Source organism: Dendrobates tinctorius, unplaced genomic scaffold, assembly GCF_039654945.1.
Source record: "Dendrobates tinctorius isolate UK_male_01 unplaced genomic scaffold, ASM3965494v1 ptg000177l, whole genome shotgun sequence".
Lineage (NCBI taxonomy): Eukaryota > Metazoa > Chordata > Amphibia > Anura > Dendrobatidae > Dendrobates > Dendrobates tinctorius.
In genome coordinates this window covers 1,455,238-1,470,420 of record NW_027361844.1, presented here as the reverse complement: position 1 = coordinate 1,470,420, position 15,183 = coordinate 1,455,238, and the positions used below count along the sequence as shown (strand labels likewise).

At 43.1% G+C, this 15,183-nt stretch overlaps 1 protein-coding gene across 2 annotated transcripts in view; it reads right to left on the bottom strand.

The window, feature by feature from the left end:
• The window catches only part of LOC141054217 (aldehyde oxidase-like), a 234,811-nt gene that overhangs the window by 197,319 nt on the left and 22,309 nt on the right, over positions 1–15,183 (bottom strand). For both annotated transcript variants that reach the window (XM_073551447.1, XM_073551448.1), the window contains exons 5-8: positions 12,237–12,363; positions 8,423–8,484; positions 1,422–1,535; positions 316–396 (exon numbers count right to left, since the gene is read on the bottom strand). In XM_073551447.1, coding sequence (XP_073407548.1) covers positions 316–396; positions 1,422–1,535; positions 8,423–8,484; positions 12,237–12,363 — 384 coding nt within the window. The remainder of the gene's footprint in view (positions 1–315; positions 397–1,421; positions 1,536–8,422; positions 8,485–12,236; positions 12,364–15,183) is intronic.

Below are 15,183 nucleotides of genomic sequence, written 5' to 3'. Positions count from 1 at the left end.
CAAACAGGCGAAAAACACCAATAAGCAGAAAAGAAAGAGCAAAAGCAATAATGAATCGGGCCCTAAGGATATAGACTATATTAAGAGAGAATATTCACATTTCAAGATGGATGCCAGTAAAGATTTGGCAATAGACAATAGGATATTGTGGAAAATAGACAATAGACTATGCATGCAGAATAATAACTATGACATCACACAGCACTTATAACATTAACCAAAATATTACACAGATGGTAAGGTCCTTTCCTTTTTTCCTCAGTATGACAAGTGTAAACTACAGAAGTCACTGCGAACGGTAAGAATACTTCTTACTATTAGTTCAGGTGGAAAGATCAGTTCTTGGCTTGGGTCAAAAGGCAGGAAGTTGTCTTCTTTAAACAATCCTGTACAAACCTTAAGTAAAAAAGCACACAAACACAAATTATGGCCGAGTCCCAGATTTCCCGAAGTTCTCTGCTCATCAAGAACAAGAACAACCTGTTCCATTGTTACTTCTCACTGTCTATGGTGGCATTTAATCTTCTGAACTGAAGTACAGGAATGAAAATATTCCTCTAAGGGCCCCGTCACACATAGCGACGCACCAGCAATCCCAACAACGATATTACCTTGTCAGGATCGCTGGTGAGCTGCCAAACAGGCAGCTTCACCAGCGATCAGCACCAGCGACAGGAGGGTAACAAGCGACGCACGTCGCTTAGTTACCCACTGTGTACCTTAGTTACCAGCGCGCTGGTGCAGGGAGCTGGTAGCCAAGGTACACATCGGGTTTCTAAGCAGCGCACGGCACTTAGAAACCCGATGTGTACCTTAGTTACCAGCTCCCTGCACCAGCGCGCTGGTAACTAAGGTACACATTGGGTTTCTAAGCGCTGCACCTTAGTTACCAGCTCCTGCTCGCTGATCTCCCGCCTGTCACATGCAGCGATGCGTGCTGGCCAGCGGGAGACCAGCGATCAAAAAAATGTCCTGGCCATTCCAGGATGATCAGCGATAACCGGCAGAGGGGCCGGTCGCTGGTCAGTGTCACACACAGCGATTTCGCTGGTGAGATCGCTGTTGCGTCTCAAAACTTGTGACTCAGCAGCAATCTCGCTAGCGAGATCGCTATGTGTGACGGGGGCTTAAGTTACAAGGAATAATGACTCAAAATAAAGATAATTAAAACATCAATGGTAACTTCATTATATTGTGAAGGTTTTACCATTCCTTTTTCGTGTCTCACTTATTTTCTCATAGATTGTACCTTGTGAGCATGGTCCTTGCTCCTTTTGGCATCTGTTGATTTTATGTATTTTTTGGAAATGTCTTTATTGTACAAGTCCCCTCTAAAATGTAAAGTGCTGCGGAATATGTTGGTGCTATAGAAATAAAAATTATTATTATTATAAGGTGTTTAAATAATGAACAAAACTTACATCTGCTGAACCTGAATCATGATCTTCATTGAGGCCATTGACTCCATTACTCTTGTTTGTGTTGCCATTGACGTAACAAGCTCCGTTCTCTTTCAGTTGACAGCAATCTTCTCTCTTTAAAATCAAATTCATGTAACTTACAAAATGAAAAATAGATATTGTAATAATATTTTGATAACTTCTGATGCATGTGCCTAGGTTTTACTAATAATACCGATGATTTTGATCCCAAGGTTTGCTTTATGATTAGGCTCTGTTCATGTTATGTGAAAGCCTTCCCTGACGTATCCTTCCAACAGATGCTCCAATGTGTGTCACTGAATAGCCATATACCCTAGAAGAGTTTCATGTAATTTGGGATTGTGACTTTTATGTTTGTAACTACCAAACAATTTGTAAAACCAATAAAGTACCAAAAAATCTCATGTTATTTTGTTAGCTAGAAAAATTATTGTAAAACACATTAATGTTCAAAAAGACAAAAGTATTCTAAGAATATTATCTTTATTGACTTACAAATAGTGGTGTATCACCAACAGCAGCTGCTATTGGGCTTGTGGTTTAGGGGGGCACGTGTCACAAGTGGGTCACATCCTCCTGGGAGATCCGGGGTTAGAAGATCACTACATATTGTGAATTGCAGATATTCCATATAGCCTGGGTGTTTGTGCTTCATATTAAATGGATTTTGTTTTCTTTGGTGCTGAAGAGGTTAACAACTCTTTCTATGCTGGTTAGAAACTTACCTGGTCATTTCTTATTGGTATAAAAACTGGCCAGACCTTCTCTTCCTTGCCAGTGAAAGTTTTGCTTCCTAACTCCTTGGAGTCACTATGCTGAGTTGGAGATCGTTGTTCCTGCTGGAGACTGAAGATTGTTGCATCCTGCTTTTGGGTGTATGCTTTCTTCATTGCCCTATTCCCATTGGGTTTGTACATTCTTGAGTGAGTGTTTTGTATGTTAGTTTTTTTTGCTATACCTGTTTGTCTTATGTGTTTATACACTAGCATATATGTCCCAGGCCCCCTAGGGTAGGGGTGGGGACAGCTTAAGGAATAACAGGAGAATAGTAAGGCTGGTGGCCCAACCTTCCTGACCTTCAGAGGTACCTTCGGGAGCAGGGATAGTTAGGGCCCCAGTCCTAGGGACGGTTGTCATGCTCGCCATGTCTGTTATGTCCACCATGTCTGTTTTGCCTCATGACCCTGAAGCGGTGTGCACGTGCATCTCATGTCTGCTATCCTGCTTGTTCCCTAGAGCAGTGTGCACACTCACCACATGTCTGCTGAGCTGCAAGATGCCTGCGTTTCTGCTTTGCCTTCTGTGATCTTCTCGTCATGTCTAGAATCCCTGATCATGTCTTTCCTAGGATCCTGCACTGTCTGGTTCTGCAATCATCTCATCATGTCTGAAACCTTGATCATGTGACGTTTCCTAAGATCCTGCACTGTCTGGTTCTGCAATCATCTCGTCATGTCTGAAACTCTGATCATGTGACGTTTCCTAAGATCCTGCACTGTCTGGTTCTGCAATCATCTCGTCATGTCTGAAACCTTGATCATGTGACGTTTCCTAAGATCCTGCACTGTCTGGTTCTGTGATCATCTCGTCATGTCTGAAACCCTGATCATGTGACTGCGCTCTGTGATCCTGGAGCTTCTGAACTAGGAAGTTCTCCCCTGGTCCTGACCCGGAAGAGGAGGTACTATGCCCTATATTAGACCTCCCCTTCCTATGCTCAGGGCATGAGTATTGTGTGGTGTCCCTGCATGGCTGCTTGTTCTGTGGGGCGCTCCCTCTATTCTGTGCCTTTGCACTCTGCTCTGTTGTGCATCTCTGCACACGCTCCGTGCTCGTACTCCATCTCTCGTCCGGTGCCTTGTCTTATGTTTGTCCGTTGTGCCATGTTCGTCTTTGTCCTGCTTGGACTTGTAGTCCTTCTGTTATTCTCTGCCTTGCCTGTTTTCGCTATGCCTTGTTTCGTACCTTGCCTTGCTCTGCCTTGTTCCTCCCTATGGTCTCAGTCTTTGCTTGCTCTGCCTCGCTCTCTCCTATGGTGCTCTGTAGTGCTCCCTGGCACACGCACCATCCCTCCTTTCTTTCCTTTTGTGCTCTTTTCGATGTCTAGTCCCAAGGCTCTGCCTTGGCCCAGCTCTGGGCTTCGGCCTACGCTCCGCTGCTAGACTCTTTCCTATTATGCTCTCTTGCACGTTTCTAGGCTAGTCCCAAGGTTCTCCCTTGGCCCGCTCCGCTGCTAGCTCTGTTCTTGCTCTGACCTGATTCCGTGTTTCTGCCTATTTTTCCGTCCCTGGTTTTGTACTCTGTTTAAGCTCTGCCTTGTTTCTCGTCTTGTCTTCCTTGCTCTGTTTCTTCATGTGCCCTTTGCATGCGCCTGGCCTTCCTAGCCTCCTGTTTGCGCCTCAGCCGTGCCGCCCTAGCCGTGCCCGCCTGCTTGTGCCTCAGCCGCGCTCGTCGGTCAGTGACAGCTGTGTCGCCTGCCATGCCTCAGCCGGGTTCACTGGAGTCTTGCCCAGCTGTCAGTGCCGCAGCCCGATCAGCTAGCCAGTGCCCCAGCCATGCCCTCTGTGCTCCCTTGCACTTCACGCTGTTTCCGCACTGTTCTCTGCGTGCTCTCTAAAGCACGCGCAGGCCCTCGCCTGCCCATGGCATACCTCTCCGTGCTTCTGTAAAAGTACGCGCAGGCCTTGCCATGTCCCCTGTCGTGCCCTCTTGCACGCACAGGCCCTAACCCTGTCCTGGAACTCTGACCCTAGCGTGCCTCTCTGCATGCGCAGGACTCTGCCTTGCCTGACCCTGGCGTGCCCCTTTGCACGCGCAGGACTCTGTCTAGTACCTTGTGCCTTGGCGTGTCTCTACACACGCACTCTGTCTTACCTTGTGCTTTGGCGTGTCTCTACACACGCACCCTGTCTCGTTTTGTGAACCCTGGCGTGTCTCTACACACGCACTCTGTCTTATCTTGTGCTTTGGCATGTCTCTACACATGCACCCTGTCTCATTTTGTGAACCCTGGCGTGTCCCCTACACACGCACCTTGCCTTGCACCTAGCCTTGAACCCTGGCGTGTCCCCTACACACACACACCTAGCCTTGCACCTAGCCTTGGACCTTGGCGTGTTCCCTAACACGCACCATACCTGGATATCTGACGTGCCTCCTTGCCTGAACCCTGGTTTGCCTGCCGGATGCCCAGAACCTGCCAATCGCTGCCAGAAATCATAAGCTGGATGACTGCGGCCTGATGTCCGGAGCTGATGTCCGCAGCCTGATGCCTTGATCATGTCGATCGTTGCCAGCGGTCCGGAGTCTGATGCCATTGTGCCTTTACCTGAACCCAGGCGTGCCACCTGGCACGTACCATGCTATGGACCTTGGTGTGCCCGCGCACTTTGCACGTTTTGCTTGTTCTCACGTTTTTACACTGAATGTGATTCTGAAGTTATCCTAATGAAGATACCTTGCACCTACGTCTTGTCTTGTCTTGCTTCTTGCTCATCCTGTTGCCAGACACTTAATAGGGACCCCTGAGCCGGCCGTCTGGTCCCAGCAGTCGTGGTGGCTCACCCCCTTGGTCTTGCCCCTGACACTCCCTGTACAGGGGGTGGGTTCTCACTAGGTCAGCTTGCCCTAGGTGGGTGGGTGCCACGGCCCAGAAGGCCCACTCTAAAAAGGAAGATGGGCTCAGCAGAAGCTGAGTCCGTCATAACGGTTCAATGCTCCTTTCTGAATCATGTACAGTCACAGCGTGACAGCATTGTGCCTTATTTGTAATGTGTAACAGCATCAACCTGCAATGCTAGCACATACAGTTGTGCTCAAAAGTTTACATACCCCAGCAGAATTTTTGCTTTATTGGCCTTTTTTCAGAGAATATTAATGGATGTTTTGGGTTGTCATTATGATTTAAAAAGAGAAAACACAATAGTTTGACAATAAATGGCTTCACTCAACCACTAACCATGAGTGGCGATAAAGTTTTGATGTTATCATTCATATTCTCTGGAAAAAGGCCAAGAAAGCAAAAATTCTGCCCGGGTATGTTTACTTTTGAGCACAACTGTATGTCCATCAGTGATCTTACTGCAGCAGGAAAGCAGAATGTCAGCAATAATAATTCCACATGCTATGTGTGCTGTCCTGCTAAAGGATCTGAGAAGTTATGACCATGTGACACTCACATGTGTATAGAGGGATCGGCTTCATGTTTATTTTACAGTGACATGTCTCCAATTCATCCACCTGCAGCAGAGGTCTTTGCGTATTGTATGCTATGGACAAAGCAGAGCAGTGTATTTGAATACCATAATTGTAGCATGTGTGTATGTAAGGAAGTGGACAAGAGAGAAGATTACAGCTGAAGTTGATGCCTAGCTGAGTAATTGTAAGTTAACACTGCCATATGCTGATCAAAGGTGAAAATGATAGTAAAGAAAGAATTACTGTAGTAGGAACCGATTAGTTGCAACCTATGTTCCCACAGGAAGAGATAAAATATGACACCAGATCAGGTGACAGCTGTGTTGCAGGTACTAATTATAAAATGCCTGGCCGGGCCGAGAAGAGGCAGTTGGCTCCAAAACCTGTACCAGGACAGGTCGTGTGACTGATTGGTGGCTGTAAGCCACTATCGCCACAGAAGGGTCCGAGAGCAGTCAGATGCCGGAGAAGGTCAGAGCTGTGAAGATGAACCACAACCAGCGCCAGTAGAAGATCCACACCCAACACCAGTAGAAATTTGTAAGCAGCAAAAGTAGAAGATCCATACTCAGTGCCAGTAGACGATCTGTAAGCGCCAATAGAATTGCCACACCTTCCGCCAGTAGAAGACCATGGGCAGTGCCGTATCTCCAATGGAGGTGAGCATGCAGCTGCTGAATTGCCCCATCACCTGACTACACTAAACCTGATACTGTAAGTATCTGAGTCTGATGAAGCTTCCAACCAACCTCTCCTGCACTATGACCCTGATGACTTATTTGGGGGGGAGGGTTTGGGGGTCTTAATTTGGACTTTTGCTATGGAGCCCCATGATTTCTATATACACCCCTGCAAATATATTTTTCTGGTTTGCCAATGAAAATATCATTCATATCCTAGAATACTAATACATAAAAGTATTTACATAAAGCAAAAAAAATGTTATTTAAAAAAAATCTATTTTTCACTGTGGCCATTATTATGACCTTAGCAAGGAACTGGCACCACCCCTGACATGAGTGGCACACCCCCAATGGCAGCAGGTCACGCGCCTGCTGTGGGGCTCGTGAGCGCCGCCACCAGGCCCCCACACCCATCATCACACATTTGGCATCCTGCCGATACAGTTGAAAGAAATTATGGAGGAAGAAGCAACAGCTGGTAATCCACCATTCTTCCTCGGCGTCTGATATCTTAGCCCAGTGGGCACAATGACATCGACATCACTATATGGGGGATCGAGCAGGAGAGGTGAGTATTGTATTTTTTTTGTATTGTGGTGGCCATAATACAGTATGGAGTACTATGGGGGACTGTGGCATATTGTATGGGGAGTGGATTATACTATATGAAGGTCTATGGGGAATGCATTATACTCTATGAAGGACATTGGAGTGAATTATCCTACATGGAGGAATATGGGGTGCATTATATTCTATGAATGACTATGGGGAGTGCATTATACTGTATGGAAGACTATGGGGAGTGCAGTATACTGTATGGAGGACTATGGGGACTGCATTATACTGTGTGGAAGACTTTTAGGAGTGCAGTATACTGTAGGACTATGGGGAGTGCATTATACTGCATGGATGACTATGCTGAGTGTGACATACTGTATAGAGAGCTATGGGGAGTGCTTTATACTATATGGGGGAGTATGTGGTGCATTATAATATACAGAGGACTATGGGTTGGATTATAATATATAGAGGACTATGGGGAACGTGTTATAATATATGGAGGTCTATGCGGAATGCATTATAATAAATGGAGTACTATGGAGAGTGCATTATACTATATGGATGACTAAGGGGAGTGCAGTTTACTCTATGGAGGACTATGGGGAGTTCAGTATACTGTGTGGAGGACTATGGGGAGTGTATTATACTGTATGGGGAAATACGGGGCCAATATACTATTTGTAGTGCTATGTGGGGGCTAATATAATACATAGAGTACTATGGGGGGCATTATAATATTTGGAGGGCTATGAGGGGCCATTGTTAATATTTGGAGAACTATGTGTTGGCCTTTATACTTTATGGAGGGCAATGTGTGGGCCATTATACTGTATGCAAGCAATTATACAGTGTGAAGGTTTGTGTGGGGTCCATCTTACTGTATGCATGGCTTAGAGGAGCCATTATACTGTTTGGAGAACTAGTGGGGGTTATTATACAGTGTGGTGAGGTGTGAGGTCATTATGCTGCATTTAGATCCATTATACTGCATGGAGGGATGTGTGGGGGTCACAGTTGAGGGGATCATACTGAGTTGGAATCACCATACTTAGCAGGAGGAGTTGAGGTGCTGTACAATAGGGTCATCACACTGTGCGTGTGGATGGCACTGCGGAGGAATTCACCGTGGAGGTATCATACAGAGTTTGTGTGGCTATTTTGGGTGCAATGAATGGGGGAATCTAGGACTTCAGTAGGAGGAAAATTACTTTGTAAAGGCTGCAAAGTTATGAGATGTACTCTTCTGTGACCCTGCCGAATATTAATTACTTTTTGTTGTTGGGTGAGGGGGAGGTGGGGCAATTAGAATTTCTGCTATTGGGCCCCATGATTTCTATGTATGCCCATACCAATCATGTCTGCTTTAGTAAATACTTATATTCTTTATTATGCGAAGGTGTATTTAACAGGGTCACTGATCTTTACGTAAGGTATCACATAAGCCAGTGACGTGCCAATGTTTGGACACATAAGTAAGCGAAAGCTCTATGAGGAGTGCAGAAACTCCTTCATGTATGTTCTGTTCAATTGTTTACTTACATTACAGAAAGTTCTGCATCCATCAACTATTGGTCGATATCCAGTACAGCGGCACAGATTACCTAATAACAAAATACATGAGTAAGCAAAAGGTAAAATTAACCTTCACCCCTTTGACTGAAAAATAACTACAAATTTCTTGTGTAAAATCATCATACCTGATGCCCTCCATTTCTCCTAATTATAAGGTGATCACATTTCACCACCTTTTCCATCTCCTCACAGGACAGGAGAAGCAATGGAGGAGTGGTTTAGAGTGACTGCTGAAATCCCCAGGTTGAGCAAGATCTTACAATCAGGACAATTGGAACGCCAATCTGAGAGGTGGAGGCAGTGGGAGGCAGATGGAGGGCACCAGGTATGGTGACCATACATGAGATATATATTCACTTTTTAGTCTAAGAACGGTGGGTGATTTTAACCCCTTAACAAAATATGGCATAACTGTACGTCATTGCTAGAATTCCCATGTGTGTATGGGGCTCAAGAACAGAACTCCCTCAACATGCGATAGATGCCGGCTATATTTAGAAGCGTAATGGAAATCCTGCTCCCACAATCCAGTAAAAAAGGCTTTATTCAGAATTCCACTTAAAAAGAAGAACATCACACAAGTGCAAAATATGCAACTCGTTTCAGATCATAAGTGATTGTCATTTTTTCCCATTTTCTGTTACACTGTATGGTAAAATTAATTGCATCATTCAAAACTACAACTCATCCCGCAAAAAAAAAGTTCTCACATAGGAATGTCGGTGGGAAAATTTAGAAAGTTAGGCTTAGAAGAAGGAGGAAAAAAATCCTTAGAGGTGTATTCTCAAGTGTGAAAGTTATCCATATATACAGGGTGTCCGACCCTGTATCCCCAGCGATTCTGAATGGATCGGAGGTGGTTCATGTGCACCACTAAGAATGAATGAAGAGGTAGTGCACATGTTCAACCACCGCTCCATTCAGCCGGGGCACTGGATGGATCTCGGGATGACTAGAAGCCACTGCACTTGGATCCCCGAAAAACAGAAATTTCTCCCCTATAATGTGAATAGAGGATAACTTTCAAACTAGGGGTTAAAGACAAAAAGTATAAACCTCTCTGTAGTTGGAATATTGTCAGTACAACATTAAAAAGAAGCTGATGTTTGCCCCTTAAGAGATCAATGTCTGCCAGCATTCTTGTCTTTACAAGCAGCTGATTGTTATCTAACAGATTTGTTTTGTACAGGCAGCACCCAGTGTGACATAACAGCAAATTCTATACCAAGCAGATCTTAGAGCAGGCCTGCGCTTCTCTGGGCACAATGCCATGGTGTTAGCTTTGAACAGTAGGGATGGGGAAGAGATTTAAAAAAAGTCTCATTAAGATGTCTATGTTTCCAATATGTGTTATATCCATTTTTTCCACAGATATATGTACCGATTATAATTTATGGTGCTATTAACTTGTCCGTGTTTTTCCACAGACCATGTGTCAGTGCAAAAATCACAGAGACATGTCAGTTTTTGATATGTAATCTCAGATCAGCAGAGACCCCAAGTTTTCATAAGATCCCTGCTTAATCTGTCGCAGATGTGCCAGTTCACAAAAAGCTGAGCTTTGTATAACCCCGCCCACACCTCTGATTGGCAGCTTTACACTGTGTACACTGTGTATAATCAAAAACCTGCCAATCAGTGGAGGGGGCGGGGTTATACAGAGCTCAAGAATGTGGAGGACTACATGGCAGCAGGTTTACTAGTCTTTGAGTAATATCTCCACTGATTTTATCAAAACTACATCAAGCAGCTCAGTAAGTGACACATCTCTGGAATTACTGTCTCTACATTATGCTGCTCTCAGATTAGGAGGCCAAAACCTAATAACAGATTCCTTTAAGTAGAAGGAATTACTAATCTGCTATTATGTAACCAAGATTCCTTTGTCATTATCAACCTCTTGAGAGAACAATGTAATAAGCAACATGACATTGTAAAAAATCACCTCAGGATGTATCTTGTATTTTATACTGATGTGGAGCATAGGGCAGCACGGTGTCTCAGTGGTTATTATTATTATTATTATTATTTTTTATTGTTATAGCGCCATTTATTCCATGGCGCTTTACATGTGAGGAGGGGTATACATAAAAACAAGTACAATAATCTTAAACAATACAAGTCATAACTGGTACAGGAGGAGAGAGGACCCTGCCCGCGAGGGCTCACAATCTTCAAGGGATGGGTGATAATACAGTAGGCGAGGGTAGAGCTGGTCGTGCAGCGGTTTGGTCGATCGGTGGTTACTGCAGGTTATAGGCTTGTCGGAAGAGGTGGGTCTTCAGGCTCTTTTTGAAGGTTTCGATGGTAGGTGAGAGTCTGATATGTTAGCATTGCAGTGCTGGGGTCCTGTGTTAAAATCCCATCAAGTTCAACATCTACAATGAGTTTGTATGTTCTCCCTGTGTTTGCTTGGGTTTCCTCCCATACTCTAAAGACACGATGATAGGGAATGTAGATTGTGCGTCCCAATGTGGACAGTGATAATGATGTCTGTAAAGTGCTGTGGAGTTAATGGCGCTATATAAGTGAGAACTATAAGTAGGTAGAATTTCTTGTTCTGATTTATACTTAACTTTTCACTTAACTGGCTGAACTTGTGTAATTAGTCAACTAAGAGCAGCAGTTATCTTCTGTCTACATCTGAGCTGGTGGTATACCACAGAGCTTATGCTGATCACCAAAAGTCATAGCACAAGTATAATGAGCCAGGTCTGGCTTAGTATTTCAACCAACTGAGCCTGAACATGAGATATAAAGAAGGGGTTTACCCGATGATCAAGCCTCCCCTCCCCATCCCCACTTCCGTTTAGTAGTCCGCACAACATACGAGGATCAGTCATAGGCTGGTACCACGTGGTCGTATGTTCTCTCCACCAAGACAATCAGATTGATTATGTTAATGACACTCTAATCAAACTCTGATCAGACTTTGCTTGTAGTGCCAGCTTAGGCCTCTTTCACACTTCAGTTTTTTGCATCAGTCAAAATGACGGATCCGATGCCACCTGTCCGTTTTTTTGACGGATCCGACAAATGAAGAATTTGAAAGGAATCGCAGCCTGGAAAAGAGAGAAAGAGAGAGAGAGAGAGGGAGATTTTTTTTGTCCGGCACCCAGAAAGAATTTCGGGTTAAATGAGTGTCTGGAGGATCCGCCAGAGAAAAAAACGTTGCAAGCTCCGTTTTGAAATCTTTGAGGATGGTGACGGACAGCAACTTTTGGCGGATCCTCAAAAAAAACGGATGCAACGGACGGCAATCCATCACAATCCGCCATTAATGAAATTCAATGGGGAAAAAAACGGATCCTCAAAAGAAAATTGAGGATCCATTTTTTTCAAAACCCGGCGGTTTGTGACTGATTGTAAAAAACTGAAGTGTGAAAGAGGCCTTAGTGTGATTTCATTACCTCAGATGAGAGAATTGTAGAACAGGTGAAGAGAAGATGGAGGACAAAATGTCTCCATCTTCTCCATTGTGTGAGTCAGCGGAAATAGTCCTGCACTCAAATGATGTCCGAGAGCAGTCCGATGATATCCACACACCTACAAGTGAACTCATGACTCAGACTTGAATTGGTGCACATGGTCTGATTTGCGGAGCCAAGTCAGCATGAGAAAAAGACACAAGATCTGCACTGCCCCATAGAATAACATTGGTCGGAATGCTATCCGATAAAACATCAGATAGTCCGATGAATAAGTCATGTGAGCGAGTCCCTATAGCAATTATTGAGCTTTACCTAATAGGAACATAAGTCAGAAGCTACCATTGTCATACCTCCGAGTGCTTCATTTATCTGCTGCATGGTGGGCTGTGGATGGTTCCTCAGCAAGCTGTACATAGACATCACCATCCCAGGAGTACAGAAACCGCACTGTGAACCATGAGCTTTTGCTATTCTTTCCTGTAGGTAATATTTACTTTGATATCAACAACAATGAAGGTGATCAGACAGAAATGCACAATACTTAATTTACATAAGCTAACCATTACATTTTATATAGATTTATTTAAAAAAAAATGTGATTGTGAGGATATTAAAACAATAAATAAGAAATAATCAGATACCAGACCCCTGTCTGGTCGGTAGGTGGCAGGGTTGCCAACCCATTCAGACATTTCTGGATAGTCCATAAAAATGAACACTTTCTTTCCCTGTCCAAAAAATAATTTTGATACTTTCATTTTATAGCTCACAGTGAATGCAGCTAATGTCATTATATAAGAACTTTGGCTTGTAGACATATCATTTAAAATACTAACGATTTATGATGGCTTTTCTAATGTGTCTGAAACAACATGTGGGCTGTCCGTGATTTTTTGAGAACGTGTCCTGATATAATAAAAAAAATATGTTGGCAATCCTGGTAGGTTGGTGTCTGTTCTTTGTTGTTTTAATACCACCGTATACTAATTTTTATATAAAAAAAGAATCAGTGGACCTAAGTTATTTAAATCACTTTATAGCCTAAGATTATAAGATGGGCCATTTATATGGATACATCTGTGTGGGCCATTTATAAAGTTGGATCCAAAATGGCCGACTTCAAAATGGCCACGATGATCACCACCCATTGGTCACCAACTATTCCCATTTAATTTAGGTGTATCAATACACATGGCCCACCCAGGTGTACACATATAAATGGCCCACCCTGTAGTATTTATTTAATACACCTAATTAATTATGCCCTCATGGATCGACCATTATCAGTATATACTCTCATGTGACGCTCAGTCTCAGACAAACCATTATACAGAGAGTTTTCCAATGAGTGACTCAAACTGGGACAACACCTCAGTTCTACTTTATGTGCTCTCCTTCCTGTATCTGTGACTGGATGAATAGTGCACAGTGGAACGGATCCACAGCTTTAAAGAGGACCTTTCACCATTTTTTCCTGCCTTTCCATTGTGGAGATATTAGCCATCAAAGTATTTGGCACCTAATAAGTTCACTTTTTTAATGTCCAAGTTGGTGTTAGCAGACAGTTTCACTGGGGGCGTGTACTTCTTCTCCCAATATGATCTTGACCAATCAAAAGCAGGCAATGACACAGCAGAAAAAGAACATACCCCCATCATATCTTACATCAAATTTCTCAGTGTATTGTATACATGACAGACAGCCCTGATCAGCTCATCTAACCTTAGGCATGATTAGAAAGCACAGATGCCTAACAATTTTCAGATAAGGTCCCTGTGGGAAGAAAGGCAGAACAGCTGCTGAGTTTAGCTGTGTCACATTACAAACCTTTTTATTAGCTCTCCTCTTCTCATAACATTGTCAACTCTACTGTACTTACCCTCCCCAACACTTCTTGTTTGAAGATAAAAGCTCAAAGTGTCAGTAGCACACTTATATCTGCTCAACTTGTAATCACTCTGAAGTGAGATAAGAGCTTGGTGTCATTATATCTCAAACAGGAGTAGTCCAGATCAGTCGGGTCACTCTTGTGTGAGATGTAATGACAGCCCATATCTCACTCCAGAGTTGCTTTAGCACAGCAGACATAAGTGATCAGGAGAGCTGGTATAAGTGTTTGGAATGTGACACTGCTAAACTCAGCTGCACCTCCTCTCCCCCCATACTGACTCATGTAAAACGTTAATCTATGGTGGGGGATTGTTCTTATTTCCTTGAGTGTTGCCACCTGCTTATGATTGGTCTACATCATACAGGGAGAAGAAGTACAGTGAAAACTGTCTGATAATACCTACCTGGTCTTTAAAAAAAGTTAACTGATTAGGTGCCAAATACTTTGATTGCTAATACTGTAGCTCTGCAACAGAGAGGCAAAATTTAAAAAAAAACACAATCAAAACATTCTATTCTGCTCTGCAGCCACTGTTACATTGTGTGTTCAGTTCAACAGGAACAATTTGGTGAAAGTTCCTCTGTAAAGCAAGAGCATGGCTCACCCCACATGGAGCTAGCTAGTAGAAAGATACACAGATAGATGCATGCCAAGCTCCTAATGATAATAATGGCATTGAATGAAAAACTTATCTAAGGAAAGGCTTTCAGCTGCTCTAATTCCCCCAAAATCATCACCATCTTTTATTGAACCCTATATCTACTTTGTAAAAGCCCCTTTTCATGGCTTTATTGTTTCATGATTTACAATAAAATACATTTTAAAAATGTGCTTGCGATATGCTAATAAGTGGGTGAGTAGTGGTGGGGGTGTTGATTTGCCCTGACTAATACTCTAACGGTTATGAGGCAGCTGACTGGTTCTCTTTAAACTATCTAGAAATCGCTTCTGTATCTGTGATAGTTCTCATCTATTACATGTCTCTCCTGACTACCGAAGAAGAGGACAACAAGTAATGAAAAATTGTAGAAGCAGCAGCGTGCAATATATTAATAGCAAACTGCCACCCCTAAATCAAGCACTAGTAGCTGACAAATACAGGGTCAGTTACTGTCTTAGTTTGTCCATTGAATGATTTCACTTTGAGTCCTTTATACTACATAACATACTTATTATTAGATAACTTAATAAGAAATAATAATAATAATAATAATAAAAAACAATAATATTAGGATATAAAGTTATTAAAAACCAACAAAAAAAGCCCAAGACAACCCCTTTAACCTAATGCAAATACAGTTGTAAAAAGAACCTTGTGACATTTACTACACATTTATTGTCTCAGATTTTACTCCTCGTTCACCTTTGAACCAAATGTTATAGTTTAACTGTAATCTACATAAAGG